Source organism: Lynx canadensis, chromosome C1, assembly GCF_007474595.2.
Source record: "Lynx canadensis isolate LIC74 chromosome C1, mLynCan4.pri.v2, whole genome shotgun sequence".
In the NCBI taxonomy this organism is placed as follows: Eukaryota; Metazoa; Chordata; class Mammalia; order Carnivora; family Felidae; genus Lynx; species Lynx canadensis.
The window spans coordinates 77,510,474-77,534,231 of NC_044310.1; the positions used below are offsets into that span (position 1 = coordinate 77,510,474).

General features: G+C 36.9%; 1 protein-coding gene across 1 annotated transcript in view; it reads left to right on the top strand.

Annotated features, from left to right (window-relative positions):
* The first annotated feature begins 5,515 nt into the window (after positions 1-5,515).
* The window catches only part of BRDT (bromodomain testis associated), a 66,132-nt gene continuing 47,889 nt past the window's right edge, over positions 5,516-23,758 (top strand). The window contains exons 1-6 of the mRNA XM_030325300.1: positions 5,516-5,707; positions 6,498-6,635; positions 10,896-11,010; positions 16,113-16,285; positions 16,890-17,243; positions 22,205-22,333. Of these exons, the coding sequence (XP_030181160.1) occupies positions 5,519-5,707; positions 6,498-6,635; positions 10,896-11,010; positions 16,113-16,285; positions 16,890-17,243; positions 22,205-22,333 (1,098 nt within the window). The 5' untranslated portion in view covers positions 5,516-5,518. The remainder of the gene's footprint in view (positions 5,708-6,497; positions 6,636-10,895; positions 11,011-16,112; positions 16,286-16,889; positions 17,244-22,204; positions 22,334-23,758) is intronic.

Genomic DNA, 23,758 nt, shown 5'->3' on the forward strand with positions numbered 1-23,758 from the left:
ACCTAATTAAAAAAGGAACCCACAATAGCAGAAATAAAGGAATTATTAATGAAATAATAGGATTCTGGAAAAGGGGAAAGATCTTCATGGAAAAGTGGAGGCACTTATGAAGTAAGAGGAAATAGAACAGGAAATAAAAAGTCAAGGGAAAGTAATTTTTAAAGGGTGTCTCTTCGGGACACCAGGGTGGTTCAGTTGGTTAAGCATCCAACTTCGGCTCAGGTCATGATCTAATGGTTCGGTTTGTGGGTTCGAGCCCCACAGCGGGCTCTGCTGATAACTCAGAGCCTGGAGCCTGCTTCTGATTCTGTCGGTCTCCCTCTCTCTCGGCCCCTCCCCCACTAGTGCTCTGTCTGTCTTTGTCTTTCAAAAATAAATGTTAAAATTTTTTTTAAATAAAGGGTTTCTCTTATAAACTGAGATCCTTTGCAAAAGGGTATAGTGGAGTTGAGGTTTTGATGAGGGGAACAGGTTTGGAAAAGGCATTTTTTTAACTGATAAGCATTCATTAAGTCATTCATTCATCTTTTTTTTTTTTTTTTTTTTAATTTTTTTTTTTCAACGTTTATTTATTTTTGGGACAGAGAGATACAGAGCATGAACGGGGGAGGGGCAGAGAGAGAGGGAGACACAGCATTGGAAACAGGCTCCAGGCTCTGAGCCATCAGCCCAGAGCCCGACGCGGGGCTCGAACTCACGGACCGCGAGATCATGACCTGGCTGAAGTCGGACGCTTAACCGACTGCGCCACCCAGGCGCCCCCATTCATCTTTTTTTTAAGGCAGATTCCTGAGCAACGAGACTTAAAACATTCTTTAAAAAATTTTTTTTTAATTTAATGTTTATTTTGAGAGAGAGAGGCAGAGCATGGGCAGGGGAGGGACAGAGAGACAGGGAGACACAGTCTGAAGCAGGCTCCAGGCTCTGAGCTGTCCACAGAGTCCTACACAGGGCCTGAATTCCCAAGTCATGAGATCATGACCTGAGGTAAAGTTGGATGCTTAACAGACTGAGCCACCTAGGTGCCCCAAAAGTAAAACATTCTTTTTTTTTTTTTTTTTTTTTTTAATTTTTTTTTTTTTTTCAACGTTTATTTATTTTTGGGACAGAGAGAGACAGAGCATGAACGGGGGAGGGGCAGAGAGAGAGGGAGACACAGAATCAGAAACAGGCTCCAGGCTCCGAGCCATCAGCCCAGAGCCTGATGCGGGGCTCGAACTCACGGACCGCGAGATCGTGACCTGGCTGAAGTCGGACGCTTAACCGACTGCGCCACCCAGGCGCCCCAAAAGTAAAACATTCTTGATTTCTTCTCCTATTTCTCCCTATATAAAAAGTCACATCTTCTCTATCTCTAACATAAAACTGAATCTGAACACTTTAATTCAGCCTCTGTAGGCTCTGTCCTAGGCATTAGTCAAACAAGACCTCAGTCTGTCCTATAGCAATACAAACAAAGCAGGAGAGAGGGTTTGGGAGACAGATAGTAAACCAGTAGATAAACAAGGTAGTGGCAAAACAGTAATAGCTGATGGATTAACGTTGCAGACAAGAATGCCTATTTATGGGGTGCCTGGGTGACTCAGTTGGGTAAGTGTCTGACTTCAGCTCAGGTCATGATCTCACGGTATGTGAGTTCGAGCCCCGAATCGGGCTGTGTGCTGACACCTTGGAGCATGGAGCCTGCTTTGGATTCTGTGTCTCCCTCTCTCTCTCTGCCCCTCCCCCACTTGTGTTCTGTCTTTCTCAAAAATAAGTAAAACAAAATTTTTTTTTTTAAATGCCTATTTAAAATAAGGTTGTGAAGGAAAAGCATGGAGAAATACTTGGACCACACATAACAAAGGTTTTGTATTCAGATTATATGAAGAACTAAAAATCAGTAAGATAATAGCAGACAACCGAATGGAAAAATGGGTAGGACACTTCAGCTGGTGATTGACAAAGAAGATATTCATGTGGTCAATAGACATTAAACAGGTTTTTCATATCATGAATCCTCAGTGAAATATAAAAATCACAATGAGATCCCATCATACGCTCACCAGAATGGCTAAAATGGAACGCACTGATAATTTTTTTTTAATTGAAACAATTTTTTTTGTGTTTTTATTTATTTTTTGAGAAAGAGAGCACGCAGGGGAGGGTCAGAGAGAGGGAGACAAGCAGGCTCCTCACTGCTTATGCAGAACCAGATGCGGGCTGGAACCCACAAACCATGAGCTCATGACAAGAGTCAAAGAGGCTCAACCAACTGAGACACCCAGGTACCCTGCTAACCCTAAATATTAACAAGGATATGGAATAAGTGGGACTCTCAAACTGCTGCTCCTATAAATTGGTACATTTTTGAAATCTGGTATCTCCTAAAGTTGAATATACAAAACTTAATGACCCAACATTTTCACTTCTGAGTTTATACCCAAAATAATGTATGTGCATATTCACCACAAGCATGTTCATAGCATGTACAAAGATGTCAGACACTGTAAGCAACCCAAAAGTTGCAAGATGAGTTGGATTGATTGTATAGTCCAATTCAATCATAATATACTATACAGCAATGAAGACGAACAAATAACAGATAAATCTCAAACATAATATTGATGAAAGGCCATACGCAGTGTAATACATAGTAAATAGTACTACATTTATGTAAAGGTCAAAAGCAGTCACAATTTAATCTTTGGGAAAGAAGTTATCTTAGTGGTTATCTTTGTGAAGAAGAGGGTCTAGTAATTGGGACACTCCAAAGATAGGTTAACTTTAAATAATTGCAAAACAGAACCAGTTTCAGTTGTAACACTAGACTATCCCCTTTGTTAATAACATTAATGGTTGTAGTCCATGGGCACCTGGGTGGATAAGTCAGTTAAGCCTCTGACTTCAGCTCAGGTATGATCTCGTGGTTCACAAGCTCGAGCCCTGTGTCAGGCTCTGCTGACAGCTCAGAGCTTGGAGCCTACTTCACATATTGTGTCTCCCTCTCTGCCCCTCCCCAGCTTATGCTGTCTCTCTCAAAAATAAAAACATTAAAAAAAAATTTAAAAAAAAGTTCACATTTGTATGACATGAGAAGAGTGTAATGAAGTGAAATAAATTATAAGATTGTTAATCGCCTCCAAGTTAATTCACTTCAGTGTAGTGGTTCTTAATCCTGGCTATACATCACAAGCACTGGGGATCTGTAAAGAGTAAACTGATTTGCAAGCCCTGTCTCCAAGGGGCCTGGGCATTTGTCATTGGTATTTTTAAAATGATCCACAACACCTCACACCCATTATAATGGCTGGTAATTAAAAAAATAAAATTAGGGGCGCCTGGGTGGCTCAGTCGGTTGAGCGTCCGACTTCGGTTCAGGTCACGATCTCACAGTCCGTGGGTTTGAGCCCCGTGTCAGGCTCTGGGCTGATGGCTCAGAGCCTGGAGCCTGCTTCCGATTCTGTGTCTCCCTCTCTCTGCCCCTCCCCCGTTCATGCTCTGTCTCTCTCTGTCTCAAAAATAAATAAACGTTAAAAAAAATTTTTTTTAATAAAAAAAATAAAATTAAATAAAAGTGTTGTGAAGAGGTGGAGAAAATTGGAACCCTGTAGACTGTTGATGGGAATGTAAAATATTGCTGGTGCTATGGAAAACAGTATGGGACTCCTCAAAAAAAAAAAAAAAAATTACCATGTGGTCCAGCAGTTCTCACTTCTGCATTTCTGGGGTGTATCCATAAGAAATGAAGGCAGGGTCTTGAAGAGATAACTATACACCCATGTTTATAGCAGTATTCATAATAGCCAAGAGGTGGAAGCTAACCAAGTGTCTGTTGAGGAAATGAATGGATACACAGAATGTGACATGCAGATAATTAAATATTGAACTTTATAAAATGAAGGAAGTTCTGACATGCTACAATATAGATTAATCTTGAGGACATTATACTAAGACAAATATTATATGATTCCACTTAGATACCTAGAGTAGTTAAATTCGTAGAAACAGGATGGTGGTTGCCAGGGGCTGGGGTGAACAGAGAATGAGGAGTTATTTAATAGGTATAGAGTTTCAGTTTTGCAAGATGAAAAGGTTCTAAAGATTAGTTGCTCAAAAATGAGTATACTTAATACCACTGAACTGTACACTTAAAAATAGTTAAAATGGTAAATTTTATGTATTTTATCACAATTTCTTTTTTTTTTTAATTTTTTTTTTTCAACGTTTATTTATTTTTGGGACAGAGAGAGACAGAGCATGAACGGGGGAGGGGCAGAGAGAGAGGGAGACACAGAATCGGAAACAGGCTCCAGGCTCTGAGCCATCAGCCCAGAGCCTGACGCGGGGCTCGAACTCACGGACCGCGAGATCGTGACCTGGCTGAAGTCGGACGCTTAACCGACTGCGCCACCCAGGCGCCCCTCACAATTTCTTTAAAAAGATCCAGAAGTGATTAATACGTGGTTGAGAACTAACACTGCTTTAATTTTTTTTTTTTACATTTATTTTTGAGGAACAGTGAGACAAAGTGTGAGTGGGGAAGGGGCAGAGAGAGAAGGAGACACAGAACCCAAAGCAGGCTCCAGGTTCTGAGCAAGCAGTCAGCACACAGCCTGATGCGGGGCTCGAACCCATGAACTGTGAGATCATGACCTGAGCTGAAGTCGGATGCTCAACCGACTGAGCCACCCAGGTGCCCCTAACTAACACTGCTTTAATGCAAACAAATACACTGGCTAAATCTAACACTGTTCTAAAAAAATGGACAATTTATTTAAACTCGCTTTTTGTTTCATTGATGTACTTCGTAGTACGTTTGCTCTTTTATCCTTAAAGTAATAATGCTGTGTAGGAATTTTAGATATTGTCTTACTGAAATACGAAGTTTTACTTTAGATATAGTAATATGCACTAAAGACTAGCATTTTAATATGTGTCATATTTCTTTCTAATAGGTTTTAAAAGGCACACTTTAGGGGTGCCTGGCTGGTTCACTCTGTTGGAGCATGTGACTCTTGATCTCAGGGTCATGAATTCAAGCCCCACGTTGGGCATGGAGCCTACTTAAAAAAAATAAATCACTTAAATTAGCCAGAAAAATCCTTTATTTTGCCTTTCTTCTTTCACTGAATTAATAATTGTAGATTAACTATAAACATTCCTGTTAATTCTTTTTTACCAGGAACTTACAGACTTTTCCTGTTAAGACCTCAGTTTGTGTTTTAGAAAGGCAGAAGAAATACTGTGAAATTTTAAATACCTTAAATCATCCAAAACTAAGGCATACATAATGAAAGAACTCTTAGTACTTACATAGAAAAAGGTTTGTATTTGTGTAAAAATGGATTCATTTATCATTTGGCTTTTTTGTCTTAATCATGATGTACTGCAAAATATAATACCACTCTTTAACCCTTTTTAGTTCCTATAGAAACTATATTAAATGTGCTTTGAAAGTAACTTAGTTTTGTATTTGTGTTTTAAGGACGTGTATTTGTAGGCAACATTGTACTATCAGTGTTTGACGCAGTTAAGAATGTCTCTGTCAAGTCGACAAACAGCAATTGTTAACCCTCCGCCACCAGAATATATAAATACTAAGAAAAATGGGCGATTGACAAATCAACTGCAGTATCTACAAAAAGTTGTCCTGAAGGCTTTATGGAGGCATAATTTTTCCTGGCCTTTTCAGCAGCCTGTCGATGCTGTGAAACTAAAGTTGCCTGTAAGTGTGTCCTATGATTATGTTAACTATAAAAGAAAAATCCCATAAATCTCTAAAAGAAATAAACTAGTCTTTAATATTATAAAATATCTTTAATAGAGACGATTTATTCCGTACCACTGAAGAATTTCCCAATGAGCATTTTTTTTAAATGACAAAGCTCATTTTTCTAAGCATTAATTCTTATTTTAACAGTTTGTAGTAAATTATAGTTAATGCTTTCTTGTTATAGAATGTGTCACTTTTTTTTGAATGTGTCGTTTGACCTTTTGATGCAAGGTTGTCATGAATGTCACCTTCTCCATGAAGTTGCTCTTGACACTTCTTGTCTTAGAAGCATCATACATAAGACTTAGAGGCATCATACATAGAATTCAATTTTAGGTCTTCTGTTAGGAATTTTTAGCCATCTGGTAACAGAACGGTTAAGTAATTTGTTAAGTAGTAAACCATGGCACTGGGATTATACTCTGGGTCTGTCATACTTCCTAAATTCTAGGTTTTTCTTCACGCCTTTCACTTTTTATTTTCCAGGATAGTTCTACTCTTATGTTCTTGTCTTTGTTAGTCTTATTTGTTGTTTATTTTTTTCTCTGAAGAAAAATGCCATGGCAGTCAGCTTTGTTTCTCATCACAAAAGTTTTGTTTTCTAGATTATAGCCTTTTAAAGGTAATCAATTGCTCTTTCTAGTTACACGTATATAGCTTCTTAAATTTCTTTGTGTACCAATAGTTGTAATGAATTTGTTCTTACTACTAACATTTAGAATTTTTTTCATGAAAACCACAGGATTATTACACCATTATAAAAACCCCAATGGATTTAAATACAATTAAGAAGCGCTTAGAACATAAATATTATATGAAGGCTTCAGAGTGTATAGAAGACTTCAACATAATGTTCTCAAATTGCTATTTATACAACAAGGTATGTAAGGTTTATGTTATACTTGATTATTTTTTTGGTCTTACATATAGAGGATGTGAATAAAAAGTGTGCTGATTTCAGTTTTCATACCTTGATTTGGGGTATTTTACATTTTTTTTTTATTTAAAAAAATTTTTTTAACGTTTATTTATTTTTGAGACAGAGAGAGACAGAGCATGAACGGGGGAGGGTCAAAGAGAGGGAGACACAGAATCTGAAACAGGCTCCAGGCTCTGAGCTGTCAGCACAGAGCCCGACGCGGGGCTTGAACTCACAGACTGCGAGATCATGACCTGAGCCAAAGCGAGATCATGACCTGAGCCGAAGTTGGACGCTTAACTGACTGAACCACCCAGGCGCCCCTGGGGTATTCTACATATTTTTAAGGATAGGGGTTTTTTTTTTGCTAGATTTCATAATTTTCATGTATCGATATTTTTTCACGATCTATTTGCCATAATTTTGCATGAATACCTGTAATGGTTTTTATGTTTTCTTTTTTTTCATTTTTTGAAATGTTTATTTATTTATTTGGAAAGAGAGGGAGCATGTGTGTGAATGGGAGGGGGGCAGAGAGGGAGGCAGAAATTCCCAAGCTGACTCTAACATGGGACTTGTCAGTGCAGAGCCCAACATGGGACTTGATCTCACAGACCATGAGAACATAACCTGAGCCAAAATGCCAATGATAGCTGGTTTCTGTGAATAAAGTATCATTTATGTGTTCTTTACCATACTTCTGCCATTTCAGTTATAAATGATAAACCAATCTAAGTTAAATGTTCATGGTATGGATTCAAACAAATTACGTACATCTAAATTTCATGACATGGCAAGTTAACCTAAAGATACTGTGTTCTATTCCAGTAGTAGTGTTTGCATTTGTGTTGATGCATTCGCTTGTCTGATACTGTATGTGGACATTTTGACCCTAATTTTCACTTTTGCTTTCATCCGTAAACTGCATTTGTGTATTAAGCTTTTTCTCCATATAGTATTCCTGTTTCCTAGAGTACTGCATCCTTTTTAAGCTGTTCCATATCTAAATATTTTAAAACTTGCATCCCATTTACTCAAAATCACTAGTGATGCTGAAATGTAATAGAAATTTGGTTCCCAAACTATCAGTGCCACCTTAAATTTAAGACTCTTAACAAGAACCATATGATCCTCTCAATAGATGCAGAGAAAACATTTGACAAAATACAGCATCCTTTCTTGATAAAACCATCAAGAAAGTAGGGATAGAAGGAGTATACCTCAAGATCATAAAAGCCATATATGAATGACCCAATGCTAATATCATCCTCAATGGGAAAAAACTAAAAGCTTTCCCCTAAGGTCAGGAACAAGACAGGGATGTCCACTCTCACCACTGTTATTCAACATAGTATTGGAAGTCTTAGTCTCTGCAATCAGAAAACACAAATAAAAGGCATCCAAGTCGGCCAGGAGGAGGCCAAACTTTCACTCTTCGCAGATGACATGATACTCTATATGGAAAACCCCAAAGATTCCACCAAAAACCTGCTAGAACTGATCCATGAATTCAGCAAAGTCGCAGGATATAAAATCAACGCACAGAAATCAGTTGCATTCGTATACACCAACAATGAAGCGATAGAAAGAGAAATCAAGGAATCGATCCCATTTAGAGTTGCACCAAAACCCATAAAATACTAGGAATAAATCCAACCAAAGAGATGAAAAATCTATACACTGAAAACTATAGAAAGCTTATGAAAGAAATTGAAGAAGTCACAAAAAAATGGAAAAAGATTCCATGCTCCTGGATAGGAAGAACAAATATTGTTAAAATGTCAATACTACCCAAAGCAATCTACATATTCAGTGCAATCCCTATCAAACCAGCATTTTTCACAGAGCTAGAACAAATAATCCTAAAATTTTTATGGAACCAGAAAAGACCCCAAATAGCCAAAGCAATCTTGAAAAAGAAAACCAAAGCAGGAGGCATCACAATCCCAGACTCCAGACTTCAAGCTATACTACAAAGCTGTAATCATCAAGACAGTATGGTACTGGCACAAGAACAGACACTCATCAATTGAACAGAATAGAGAACCCAGAATTGGACCCACAAATATATGGCCAACTAATCTTTGACAAAGCAGGAAAGAATATCCAATGGAATAAAGACAGCCTCTTTAGCAAATGGTGCTGGGATAATTAGACGGCAACATGAAGAAGAATGAAACTAGACCACTTTCTTACACCATACACAAAAATAAACTCAAAATGGATGAAAGACCTCAATGTAAGACAGGAAGCCATCAAAATCCTCAATGAGAAAGCAGACAAGAACCTCTTTGATCTTGGGCACAGCAACTTCTTACTCAACACATCTCTGGAGGCAAGGGAAACAAAAGCAAACATGAACTACTGGGACCTCATCAAAATAAAAAGCTTCTGCACAGCAAAGGAAACAGCAAAACTAAAAGGCAACTGACAGAATGGGAGAAGATATTTGCAAATGACATATCATATAAAGGGTTAGTATCCAAAATCTATAAAGAACTTAACAAACTCAACACCCAAGAAACAAATAATGCAGTGAAGAAATGGGCAAAAGACATGAATAGACACTTCTTCAAGGAAGACATCCAGATGGCCAACCAACACATGAAAAAATGCTCAACATCACTCATCATCAGGGAAATACAAATCAAAACCACAATGAGACACCACCTTACCCCTGCCAGAATGGCTAGCATTAACAACTGAGGCAACAACAGATGTTGGCGAGGACATGGAGAAAGAGGATCTCTTTTGCATTGTTGGTGGCAGTGCAAGCTGGTGCAGCCACTCTGTAAAACAGTATGGAGGCTCCTCAAAAAACTAAAAATAGAACTACCCTACGACCCAGCAATTACACTACTAGGCATTTATCCATGGGATACAGGTATGCTGTTTCGAAGGGACACATGCATCCCATGTTTATAGCAGTACTATAAACAATAGCCAAAGTATGGTAAGAGCCCAAATGTCCATCGGTAGATGAATGGATAAAGAAGATGTGGCATATATATATATATATATATATATATATATATATATGTATATAATATGTATATATAGTATATGTTAACTAATTTGGATGTAAATTTTAAAAAATTAAAAATAAAATCAAAAATAAATAAAATAATAAAAATAAAATAAAAAATTTAAGACTCTTAGTCAATATGAATTTTTTAAAAAAATCAGAACTAATGGTATTCTGAAAGTGCCATTGGAAACTTCATTTTAATTTAACAATGTCAAGTGTATTTTTACATTTAACATATTAAAATGAAGTTCAGGGGGCGCCTGGGTGGCGCAGTCGGTTAAGCGTCCGACTTCAGCCAGGTCACGATCTCGCGGTCCGTGAGTTCGAGCCCCGCGTCAGGCCCTGGGCTGATGGCTCAGAGCCTGGAGCCTGTTTCTGATTCTGTGTCTCCCTCTCTCTCTGCCCCTCCCCCGTTCATGCTGTCTCTCTCTGTCCCAAAAATAAATAAACGTTGAAAAAAAAAAAAAAATTTAAAATGAAGTTCAGTAATTTTCCTGACATACTTAACTCGAAGTCAGTGTTCTCTGCTTTAGGCTTTTTATCAGTAGTGAGTAAAGCAAGTGGAAGACTTCCAAGCAGGTAGTTAAGATTAAAAAACTGAAAGAAAAAAAAAGGGGCGGCTGGATGGCTCAGTCATTTAAGTGACCAACTCTTGATTTTGGCTCAGGTCAGGCTCAGGTCACCCTGGGATTCTGCTGAGGGTGGAGCCTATTTGGGAGTCTTTCTCTCCCTGCCTCTTTGTCCCTCCCAGCTTGCGCCCATGCACACATGCTCTCAGAATAAATTTTAAAAAAAGATTTAAAAACTAAATTAGCTCTGCAGTGTCATTTTATCACTTACAGTTAATTGAAAACAATCACATCAAGTCAAGTCATGTACTTTGCACAGCCATGAATATATTTTAACTTATTTGTGAGGTAGAAATTTTAATTTCTAAAACCTTTCTGTATTAGTAGGATTGGTTGGATTGTAATCCTCTATTACTCATAAAGGCTACCTGGGTTATTTTTAGAAGTTACATGTTACATTCTAACGTGACTTGTTAGAATTTAAAATATGAGCCGCTGCACTATTTTGTAAACTTAATTTAGAAGCAATAAATACTGTTTAGTAAATACTAAGAGTACTGTGTCACTGTCTTCTCTAAGGTAGCCTGAATTGTTGACCATGTTGTAATCTTATATATTTTCTAGCCTGGAGATGACATTGTTCTTATGGCACAAGCTCTAGAGAAGTTGTTTAGGCAGAAATTATCTCAGATGCCACAAGAAGAACAAATTATAGGTGGTAAGGAAAGAATAAAGAAAGGTAAGACAGAAAAGTTTTATGTTTTCTTTCTTTCTCTGTGTTTTATATTATATGAATGTGTACATGTGCATGTATAAATATAATGACTAGAACTAAATAAATCCCTCAAAGGAGATAGGCAATCCGAAGTCCTTCTATATCCTATTTATTGGTATGAGGTGTCCATTTAAACAGTAAGACAAACTTTGAAAACAAGGATGGCTATCATAAAAGATTAGAGAGGATTGTCTCGATTGGATTCTGAGATTTCCTATAGCACAGTGCCATTCACATAGTAAGCACCCCATAAATTTATTAGTATTTTTAGTGGATCTTGGATCTGTGCTATACTAATAAGAGGGCAAAAATTTTCAATGTTCCTTGTACCAAAGATCCCATAGCTAAGAAAGAAATGTTACTGTTGTGTCTGAGGATTCTCCTATCTTTTAATTCAAAACATACAAACAAACTTTAGAGGGAAATATTTTACAGCTAATAATCATAATATTTAAGTATGGAGTTACAAAACTAATCTTAGGTATTCATTTGGATTTATGGTAGAGGTTAACCAAAGTTGTCATAGATGAAATGTTGGTTTATTTTTAGATCACTGCGGGTGTACATTTTGGCTAAGTTTCTTAATCACCATTCCATGTTAGTTTCTTCATGTATAATATCAGGAAAATATTTAGCTTTTGTGTTTGTAAAGTATATAGTTAAGTGGCTGGGATATAGGAGACTTATACCACTATAAGATTGTTTTAATTGATAATAATGTGTGCTTTTTTCCTTGTTGTTGATAGATCTTTAAGATGGGTCATGACTTAAAGCTTTACCCAATCCTGTGAGATTCTCACTGTTTATTAAAGTTATTATTTGATTCTCACCTTTGGAAAAGGTTGTTCTTAAGTCTGACAGTAAATGGCCTAGGGTTCTGCAAGAGTATATCAGTATGCCATTTAAATTGTTAAAGCAAAGTGATAATTATTGCTGACTTAAATTATCAAGCATGGTAAAAATTATTTATTTTTAGAATGCTTCTCTTAAAAAATATTTAATACTTTCTTGGTGGTTAAGTTGTAGCTACTTGTTTCAGATGCTCAGATTATTGCTAAAAGCATAAGATTCCGTCAGACAAAAGTTCTTTGACTTTGTTTTTCTGTCATTAATGTATTTGGATGTTTGTCACTTAAAATGCACATATTGTGATGGTTACAAAGATGTATAACCAACCTAACTCTCAGCTTCAATTTACATTTTAGTTAGAAATAAAACTTAAAAAAAAAAAATAAGACATGCATTATAATAGATGTCAGATGAAATTACACATAGTATGTGCTATAGTCCAAAAGAGTAAGAAATTCACACTGGCAAAGCTGGGGAAGGCTTTAGGGGTGATAGAAGCTGAGTTTGGTCTTGAAGGATTGGTAGAATTTCCAAAAAACTTTTTTTAGGAGTTTTCTACTGCCAGAGTCATGTCATTTTTATGCACAGTGGTAGGGAAATTGTCATATGACAGCCAAATAATGTAGTTATGTGTTGATACATTATGGCAAAGAAGAAATTTAAATTTAGTACATTAAACTGAATTGATAGATGAAATACTTGAGTAACTTTTAGGTGCCACCACACTGGTCAGCATTCTTGAGATATATCAAACAAAACAAAAACTTTTGCCATCTTGGAGTTTACATCGTAGTAGGAAAAGAGAGGCAAACAAACATGATGGGTTCAGAGTGGGCCTCATTAAGAAGTTAAGATTTGAACAAAGAAGAACATTCCAGGCAGGGGGATCAGCTAGAGCAAAGGTCTATAAAAGGACCCTTTCCCTCTCTGTCACTTTGGGCCATTGCCTTCATGAGCTGGATCAGTCTTCATGTGACAATATTTAAGTAATATTTTTCTATTCTCATTTTACTTGATCTTAATCAGTATTTGCTTTAGAAGGCTACTGTCTCTTTCTTGAAATGCCTTTTTATTCTTTGTGCACACTCTAGTTGTGTGAGCTTACTTCCCATTCTGTAGTCCTCTTGACATTATCATTCTTTTCTAAATACTGAAAACAAACTATTTTTTTTGAGAGGGAGAGAGCAGGGGAGGGGCAGAGAGAGAAGGAGAAAGAGAATCCCAAGCAGGCTTTGCACTCTTAGTGCATGGGGCTCGACATGGAGCTCAAACTCACAAACCATGAGATCATGTCCTGAGCTGAAATCAAGAGTCAGACACTTAACTGACTGAACCACCCTGGTGCCCCTATTTTTTTCTATTCAATTTCTAAAGTATTGGGGTTTTCTTTTCAGGGCTTGATATTAGGTATCCTTTTTCTAAATTCCATATGTATGCTATTAATCCTCAAATCTATATCTCTAACACAGTCCTCCCGGAGAAACCAATTATTATCTTCAAGTCACTGGACATTTCCACTTGGATGTCTTATACACATCTCTCATTTACCTTGCTTATAGTTAAACACTGAACTTCTTAGGTTATTCTGTATAACAGAAAATGGTACTAATAAACAGTTACTCAAGCTAGAATAGTAGTTGTTCTTGATTCCTCCTTCTTTGATTGTTTCTCCCCTTCTGTTCATTAGTAATCATTTGAATTCAATCCTAAGATTGTTTTTGCAATAATACTAACTTGGGCTACAATCTTCTTAGCCCCTGTGATCTCGATTGTTCTGTGATCTCTACACAATAGCAAAAGTAGTCTTTTATTTTTATTTATTTTTAAGTTTATTTATTTTGAGAGAGAGAGCATGAGCAGGGGAGGAGTAGAGAGGAGGGGAGAGAGAATCATAAACAGGCTCCACCATCAACACAGAGTCTGATGTGGGGCTTGAACCCATGAGCCACGAGATCATGACCTGAGCTGAAACCAAGAGTCGGACGCTTGACTGATTGAGCCACCCAGGTGCCCTGCAAAGGCAGTCTTTTAAAAATAAACTATACATCAAAAAATAAAAATACATCATTAACCTGCTTAAAACCTCCTCTATAGCTTCTCATATTAAAATGAAGTCTGAATTCCTACCGTGGCCTTTTGGGATTAAATCTTTGTCCATTTCTCTATTCTCATCCTGAACTACTTTCATCTCACTCATTGAAGTTTTCCCTACTGATTGTCTTGGAATACAGTTTTACTGCCACCCCATTCTCTGGCTGGCTACTTCTTTCCAGTAACATCTGAATTGATACCTCTTCAAAGAGACTTCTTTGGCTATATTCTTTATAGTAGGTCTGTGTCTTTTGTCAGTACTCCCATTTATTTCCTTTCTAGTGCTTAGCATCAATTGTAATCAATTTGATTACTTTTTTTTTTCTATTTCTTATACTAGACAATATGGTCAACAAGGACAGAAACTGTCTATCTTGTTCATTATTGTGCCCGAGCACCTAGAATGGTGGCCTGATACATAATAAGCATACAATAAATATCCATTGAGTCCTCTTATGTCCCAAGTACTGTATTAGGCACAAGGGATATTGTAGAGATCAAAACAAAGTTCCTTTCCCCTCACAGAGCTTTTTGTTTTTGTTGAGGAAATTGGTAACATTAAGTAAATGTAAGTATTTCTCATTATACTTATCTGTTTAGCTCCTGGGTTCAAAGAGCCACAGTTGGAATATCAAAAGATAGGAGGTTATCTCAGTCTCTTTGGTTCCTAAGTTTTAGTTAGTGAGTAATGAGAAATAAGAGATTGAGGAATACCAACCCTGTCTTAAAATATATTCAAAAATATTTGGTTCCTGAGTTTGTTAAGAATTTGGAGGGTCAGGGATATCTATATATTCTATGTCAAATGTGATAAGGGCAAAGAAAAAAATAAGAATAAGAGAACAAGAAAGTGGTGGGAGTGGAAGGAGAAAGTTGTTCTATATATAGGGTGGCTTGAGAAGGTAACATTTCAGCAAAGGCATGAAGGGAATGTTGGAGTGAGCTGATGAGGCTATCTCCTTACAGGCAGAGCAAATTGTCTGCTTATGCTTACCAAATTTGAGGACAGTAGGCCAGTAGGCTAAGTGAAATTAGTGAAGGGGTGGAGTGATAGGAAGTGCGGTTGGAAGGAGGGCAGAGGTGGGGACGTGGGGGAGGAGCATAGGTAGAGAGATGACACAGGTCCTTACAAGGCATTGTAGGGACTTTGGCTTTTATTTGAAAAGAAAAGATTAGAAGTCATTGGGCATTGAGCAGAAGTGTCATGATCTGATTTGAATTTAAAATATCACTTCGAGGGTTATTTTGAGAACAGACTACAGGATGTAAAAGCAGAAGAAGGAAGGGCTCATAGGATACTACTGTAGAAATCCAGTTAAGAATTGATGCCTGGGACCAGGGTGATTACCACTTGTAATTGTAATCAGATTCTGGATAAGAAGATAGAGCCAAAAGAGTTTGCTGATGGATGGAGACATTGGGTTTGAACGACTGTGGAGTCAAAGACGACTCCAAGGTTTATGGCCTGAATGATTAGAAGAATGGAGTTACCGTAGCAGCCCTCTTGGTGTAGTGGGCAGCACATTAGTCTCATAGTCTGAAGAATGGAGTTACCTGGATACAAGGATGGACTTTTGAAATAATAGATTTCAGAACGATGTGATCCAAATGTCTTAAGTGTTGGTGTTCTCTGGGAGCATACAAGGCAGAAGACCATACACAGTGGTTCCTTCGGCAGAGTCATCTGAAGGATATATTGATAAGAAGATTATGTTCATATCTATTGTTTTGTGTTAACCAATGATGGACTCTGTCATAGTTTTAAGGTTCTTGGATATTTATGCAGAGCATTCTGGAGACCTCACATAGTATTATGTAGTTTGTCTCCAGGATGTCTAAAATTTACTGAAGCTACTCACAGAGCTCTATTAGTGTAAATTTAAGCCAGGCACCTTTCTGAATAAAATTGATAAGTCTTCCATTAATATCAGGTTTGAAGTCTCTAATATTATATCTAAATTGGTCTAACAAATGTTAGCAAGTACCTGTGGGAGGGTTTCAAAGGAGAATGGGAGTTTCCTGTGTTTATATTGCTAAAAAGCTGAACTAAGTGAATTAAAATAGAATACTAATAGAAAAATAGTTTTATATTTTACTCATATTTACTCTGGTTCACACTTTACTAGGGATTCAACATAATGTAACAGTTCCTTCTGGTAAAGAAAAACAATCCCCAAAAGCACTGGACAAAGTATTTAAGCAGCAAGTGATTCCCTCTGTATTTCCTAAGACATCTATTTCTCCTTCAAACATGTCACAAGGTACTCTATTCAACACTACCTCACAAACAGTGGCCCAAGTAAGTTTACTATGACTTAAAAATGTTTCAGTGTAAGGGATTGTTGTAATGACTAAACCTTTTTTTAAGTTGATCTGAAAATTGGTCTTCAGTATACCACAGTCAATCTTTGTGTACATTTTTTAACAGATCTAGAATGTAAACCAAATTTTAGAGATTTTTAGGTAGAATTTGAACTGGCTTATATATTTTTATATTAGTATCAGTTGCCCAACTACCTATTTTGTGTGTGTTATGTAACTTCTTTTGAATCATAACTTGATGGGTTGATAATTTAAAATTGTATACCGTAGCTAATTTCAGGTATTCAGAACTTGTTTTTGCATAACAGTGACTTTTATTGCTTCCCATCTCTCATTGATCTCAAAGGTTTGCATAAGACCATTCTTTGGGATGTAGGAAGAAAATATTTGAGCTATTAATTTACCTGTAGAAAAGAAATTAACTTTTACTAATATTTAATATATAGACGACATGGTACTGATAATTTTTTCCTTTTTTTTTTTTTTTTTTTTTTTTAACTGTAGGAGTAACCATCAAAAAAAGTTTGAAAACTGTTGCTGTGAATGTGAGTTTAATTACAGTTGTTATTGAATTGTTTCAGGTTACAAGGGGTGTGAAGAGGAAAGCAGATACCACGACTCCTACAACTTCAGTAGTTAAAGCAAGTGGTGAATCTTCCCCAACACTTGCAGAAAAAAAATCAGTGAAAATGCCACCTATGAAAGAAAATGTGCTGAAGACTGTTTTGCCGGATTCTCAGCAACTATGTAAAGTCATAAAGAGTGTTGAAGTGACCGAACAATTAAGGCACTGTAGTGAGATTCTTAAAGAAATGCTTGCAAAGAAACACTTGTCCTATGCATGGCCCTTTTATAATCCTGTTGATGTTAACGCTTTGGGGCTCCATAACTACTATGATATTGTGAAAAATCCAATGGATCTTGGAACTATTAAGGTAAATGTTTTCTTAATAGGAAGAACTTCTTTTCTTAATTATAAAAGTATTCTTGTCGTAAATTTTTTTTTTCAAGTTAGTTAACATAGAGTGTAGTCTTGGCTTCAGGAGTAGAACCCAGTGATTCATCTCTTACATATGATATCCAGCGCTCATCCTGAAAAAGTGCCCTCCTTAATGTCCATCACCCATTTAACCCACCACCCCACTCCAGCAGCCCTTAGTTTGTTCTGTATTTGTAAGTCTCTTATAATTTGAATCCCTCAGTGTTTTTATCTTATTTTTCCTTCCCTTCCCTTATGTCTGTTGTTTCTCATATTCCACATATGAGTGAAATCATGATATCTTTCTCTGACTTAATTTCGCTTAGCATAATACCCTCCAGTGCTATCCACATTGTTGCAAATGGCAAGATTTCATTCTTTTTCATCACCGAGTAGTATTCCAGTGTGTGTGTGGGGGGGGGGAGAGAGAGAGAGAGACAGACCATATCTTCTTAATCCATCAGTTGATGGAATTTTGGGCTTTCTCCATAATTTGGGTATTGTTGATAGTGCTGCTATAAACATTGTGGGTGCATCTGCCCATTTGAATCAGCATTTTTGTATCTTTTAGATGAATTCCTAGTAGTGCTATTGCTGGGTCATAGGGTAGTTCTATATTTAATTTTTTGAGGAACCTCCACAGTTTTCCAGAGTGGCTGCCCCAGTTTGTATTCCCACCAACAGTGCAAAAGGGTTCCCCTTTCTCCACATCCTCACCAATATCTGTTGTGTCCTGAGTTGTTAATTTTAACCATTCTGACTGGTGTGTGGGGCTATCGATGAGGTTGAGCATCTTTTCATGTGTCTATTAGCCATCTGGTTATCTTCTTTGGAAAAGTGTCTATTCATATCTTCTGCCCATTTCTTCACTGGATTATTTGTTTTTTGGCTGTTGAGTTTGGCAAGTTCTTTGTACAATTTGGATACTAACCCTTTATCTGATATGTCATTTGCAAATATCTTCTCCCATTCCATCAGTAGCCTTTTAGTTTTGTTGACTTTCCTTTGCTGTGCACAAGCCTTTTATCTTTATGAGGTCCCAATAGTTCATTTTTGCTTTTATTTTCCTTGCCTCTGGAGACATATCAAGCAAGAAGTTGCTGTGGGCTAGGTCAGAGAGGTTGCTGCCTGTTTTCTCCTATACGATTTTGATGGTTTCCTGTCTCACATTTAGATCTTTCATCCATTTTGAATTTACTTTTGTGTATGGTGTAAGAAAGTGGTCCAGTTTCATTCTTATTCATGTTGCTGTCTAATTATCCCAGCACCATTTGCTAAAGAGACTGTCTTCTTTCCACTGGATACTCTTTCCTGCTTTGTCGAAGATTAGTTGGCCATATATTTGTGGGTTCATTTCTGGGTTCTCTATTCCATTGTTCTGTGTGTCTGTTTTTGTGCCGATACCATACTGTCTTGATGATTCTAGCTTTGTAATACAGGTTAAAGTGTGGGATTGTGATGCCTCCCGATTTGGTTTTCTTTTTCAACATTACTTTGGCTATTTGGGATCTTTTGTGGTTCCATACAAATTTTAGGATTGTTTGCTCTAGCTCTGTGAAGAATGTTGGTGTTATTTTGATAGGGATTGCACTGAGTGTGTAGATTGCTTTGGGTAGTATAGACCTTTTAACAGTATTTGTTCTTTCTACATCACTGTCTTCCCACATTTTTCTTTATAAACAAAATGTTTAGGTGTATTTGAACACATAATGAAGTTATTATAATTTAAGCCCTGTAAGTTTGCTTGAGAAGTATCAGAAATATTCCTAAAATATTTTATAACCCTGGCACTTGATAGAACAATTCTCCTAAAAGCTGCTTCTTGATCTTTTCATTTTCTGTTCTCATATGGGCACACGGGTTGAGAAGTCTTACACCATTTACTTCTATTCTGAGAGGTAAGTTTTAAAACCTACTAATGGCACTTTGAGAATAATTGAGACTTTGTTTTCACATGTGAACCAAATACTAGTCTCTTTGAAAGTCAGAGGAATTGTTTTGGATGTGCCTTGTAAGTACTGTCTTTAAATTTTTTTTTTTTATGTTTATTTATTCTTGAGACAGAGACAGAGCGTGAACAGGGGAGGGGCAGAGAGAGAGGGAAACACAGAATCTGAAACAGGCTCCAGGCTCTGAGCTGTCAGCACAGAGCCCGACTTGGGGCTCAAACCCACGAACTGTGAGATCATGACCTAAGCTGAAGTCGGACGCCTGACTGAGCCACCCAGGCACCCCAGTACCATTTTTAAATATACACAAAAGCTAGGTTTGTATGGAGTTGACATATCTGAACTCCTCCTCTGACTTCTTGGTCTTATTTTAGCTAATGTTATCCAATCCCCAGTAACTTTGGTCTTATTGGAGGGAAGGAGCAACTTTATACATGTGAGAAAAGTAAGTGTGTGTGTGTGTTTTGTTTTTTAAATGCAACATACGAGTGAAATGATATGGTATTTGTCTCTCTGTCTTATTTTGCTTAGCATAATACCTTGTAGGTCCATCCATGTTGTTAAAGATGGCAAGATCTCATCCTTTTTTATGGCTGTGTGTGATATATGTGTGTGTATGTGAGTGTATGACTGTGTGACATATTCTTTATCCATTCATCTGTTGCTAAACACTGAGGTTGCATCCATACCTTGACTATGTAAATAATAGTGCAATAAACAGAGATGCATATATATTTTTTGATTTAGTGTTTTTGTTTCTTTATATGAATTATTTATATATCTCGGATATTAACCCCTTATCAGATGAATCATTTGCAAGTATCTTCTCCCATTCAGTTGGTTGCATTTTTGTTTTGTTGATGATATCCTTCATTGTGTAAAAGGCTTTTCATCTGATGTACTTTATTTTTGCTTTTGTTTCCCTTGCCTGAGGACACACCCAAAAAAATGTTGCTAAGGGCCATGTCCAAGAGATTACTGCCTATGTTTTCTTCTAGGAGTTTTATGGTTTTATTTAGGTCTTTAATCCGTTTTTGAATTTTTGTGTGGTGTACGAAAGTGGTTCAGTTTTCATTCTTCTGCATGTAGTGGTCCAGTTATCTCAGTACCATTTGAAGAGAGTCTATTCCCTACTGTATATTCTTGACTCCTTTGTCATAGGTTGACTATGTAAGTGTGGGTTTATTTCTGGGCTCTCTCTATCCTGCTCCACTGATTTATGGGTCTATTTTTGTGTCAATACCACACTATTTTGATTATTATAGCTTGGTAGTATATTTTGAAATCTGGGATTGTGATTCCTCTAGCTTTGTTCTTTTTTTTTTTTTTTACATTTATTTTTGAGAGAGAAATAGTGACAGTGTGAGTGGGGAGGGGCAGAGAGAAAGGGAGAGAGAGAATCCCAAGCAGGCTTTGCACTGTCAGCACAGAGCCCAATGCAGGGTTCGAACCCACAAAATCGTGAGATCATGACTTGAGCTGAAACCAAGAGTCTGACACTTAACCAACTGAGCCACCCAGTCTTCCCTGTCCTCTTTCTTAAGATTGCCTTGGCTATTCAAGGTCTTTGTGGTTTAGGATTGTTTGTTCTAGTTCTGTGAAAATTATGATTAGCATTTTCATCAGGATTGTATTGAATCTGTGGATTTCTTTGGGTGATATGGATATTTTAACAATATTAATTCTTCGAATTTCTGAGCATGGTTTATCTTTTCATTTGTGAAAAGACATTTCTTTCATCAGTGTCTTATAATTTTCAAAGTAAAGGTCTTTCACTCTCTTGGTGAAATGTATTTTTAGGGAATTTGTTTTTGTTTTTGCTTTTTGATGCAATTATAAATAGGATTGCTTTTCTTAATTTTTCTTTCTGCTACTTCAGTATTAGCATATAGAGGCAGTATGTTTCTATATATTAATTTTGTATCCTGCAACTTTACTGAATTCACTTATTCTTAAAGTTCTTTGGTGGAGTTTTTAGGGTTTTCTGTATATAGTATCATGTCATATACAAATAGTGAGTTTTACTTTTTCTGTACCACTTTGAGTGCCTTTTACTTTTTCTTGTCTAGTTACTGTGGTTAGGATTTTCAGTACTATATTGAGTAAAAGTGGTGAGAATGGACATTCTTGTCTTCGTGGTCTTAAATGGAAAGCTTTAAGTTTTTCACATTGAGTATGGTGTTAACTGGGTTTTTCATATTTGGTCTTTATTATGTTGAGGTATGTTCTCTTTAAGCCCACTTTGTTGAGAGTTTTATCATGAAAAGATGTTGAAGTTTGTCAATTTTTTTCTGCATTTATTGAGATGGCCATATGGTTTTTATCCTTCATTTTGTTCACATGTTGTATAAGATTATTGAATCATCCTTGCATTCCTGGAGTAAATCCCATTTGCTCATGGTGAATGAATTTTGCTAATCTTTCGTTAAGGATTTTTGCATCTATATGCATCAGGGATATTGACCTGTAATTTTTGTTTGTTTTTGTTTTTGTCTTTCATTTATTTCAGCTTTGATCTTTATTATTTCCTTCCTTTTACCAATTCTGTTCAATTTTTTACGTCTTTTCATTTTTAGGAGAATTTTAGTAAAAACCTTTCATTTAGATGTTCAGGGTTCATTTAAGGAATTTATCTTTTCACCACTTTCCTAGGATCAAACTTGTCTATCCAAGATTACCTGGAAATGTACTATTTTCCTGCTTTTGTGATTTTGTTTCTGTTTTTTGTTTTTACTTGGAATGTCCTCCTTCCTTATCTCTGCTTGTCAAAATTCATTGGATATTTTCAAAGTCAAAAAATACCAAAACAAATATAGCAGAATTTTTACATATGTCAAATTTGGAGGGTGGGTATCTGTTTCTGGTATTGTCTGTGATCTTCTGTTATTTGAACTATTTTGTAATGTAGGTGCTCAAATAATTTTTGAACTATGTTGTTTGTGAATCCTGTAATTTTTCCTTAATTTAGGGAAAAATGGACAACCAAGAATATAAAGATGCATATGAATTTGCAGCAGATGTTAGATTAATGTTCATGAATTGCTACAAGTACAATCCTCCAGACCATGAAGTAGTGACAATGGCAAGAGCACTCCAGGTAAGTTGATAGGTGTGCTCTGAAAGTGAATTTCTTCTTTTTTTTTTTTAATTTTTTTAACATGAAATTTATTGTCAAATTGGTTTCCATACAACACACAGTGCTCATCCCAACAGGTGCCCTCCTCAGTACCCATCACCCACTGTCCCCTCCCTCCCACCCCTATCAACTCTCAGTTTGTTCTCACTTTTTAAGTCTCTTATGATTTGGCTCCCTCCCTCTCTAACCTTTATTTATTCCTTCCCCTCCCCCATGGTCTTCTGTTAAGTTTCTCAGGATCCACATAAGAGTGAGAACATATGAAAACATATGGTATCTGTCTTTCTCTGTATGACTTATTTCACTTAGCATAACACTCTCCAGTTCCATCCACGTTGCTAGAAAAGGCCATATTTCATTCTTTCTCATTGCCATGTAGTATTCCATTGTGTATATAAACCACAATTTCTTTATCCATTCATCAGTTGATGGACATTTAGGCTCTTTCCATAATTTGGCTATTATTGAAAGTGCTGGTATAAACATTGGGATACAAGTGCCCCTATGCATCAGCACTCCTGTATCCCTTGGGTAAATTCCTAGCAGTGCTATTGCTGGGTTATAGTGTAGATCCATTTTTAATTTTTTGAGGAACCTCCGCACTTTTTGCCAGAGTGGCTGTACCAGTTTGCATTCCCACCAACAGTGCAAGAGGGTTCCCGTTTCTCTACATCCTCACCAGTATCTATAGTCTCCTGATTTGTTCATTTTGGCCACTCTGACTGGCGTGAGGTGGTATCTCAGTATGGTTTTGATTTGTATTTCCCTGATGAGGAGCGACATTGAGCGTCTTTTTTTGTCCAGAGAATCCAGGAGCGACTGGATTATTTGTTTTTCGGGTGTTGAGTTTGGGGAATTCTTTATAGATTTTGTATACTAGCCCTTTGTACAATATGACATTTGCAAATACCTTTTCCCATTCCGTTGGTTGCCTTTTAGTTTGTTGATTATTTCCTTTGCAGTGCAGAAGCTTTTTATCTTTATGAGGTCCCAATAGTTCATTTTTGCTTTTAATTCCCTTGCCTTTGGGGATGTGTCAAGTAAATAATTGCTGCAGCTGAGGTCAGAGAGGTTTTTTCCTGCTTTCTCCTCTAGGGTTTTGATGGTTTCCTGTCTCACATTCAGGTCCTTCATCCATTTTGAGTTTATTTTTGTGACTGGTGTAAGAAAGTGGTCTAGTTTCATTCTTCTGCATGTTGCTGTCCAGTTCTCCCTGCACCATTTGTTAGAGACTGTCTTTTTTCCATTGGATATTCCTTCCTGCTTTGTCAAAGATTAGTTGGCCATACTTTTGTGGGTCTAATTCTGGAGTCTCTATTCTATTCCATTGGTCTATGTGTCTGTTTTTGTGCCAATACCATGCTGTCTTGATGATTACAGCTTTGT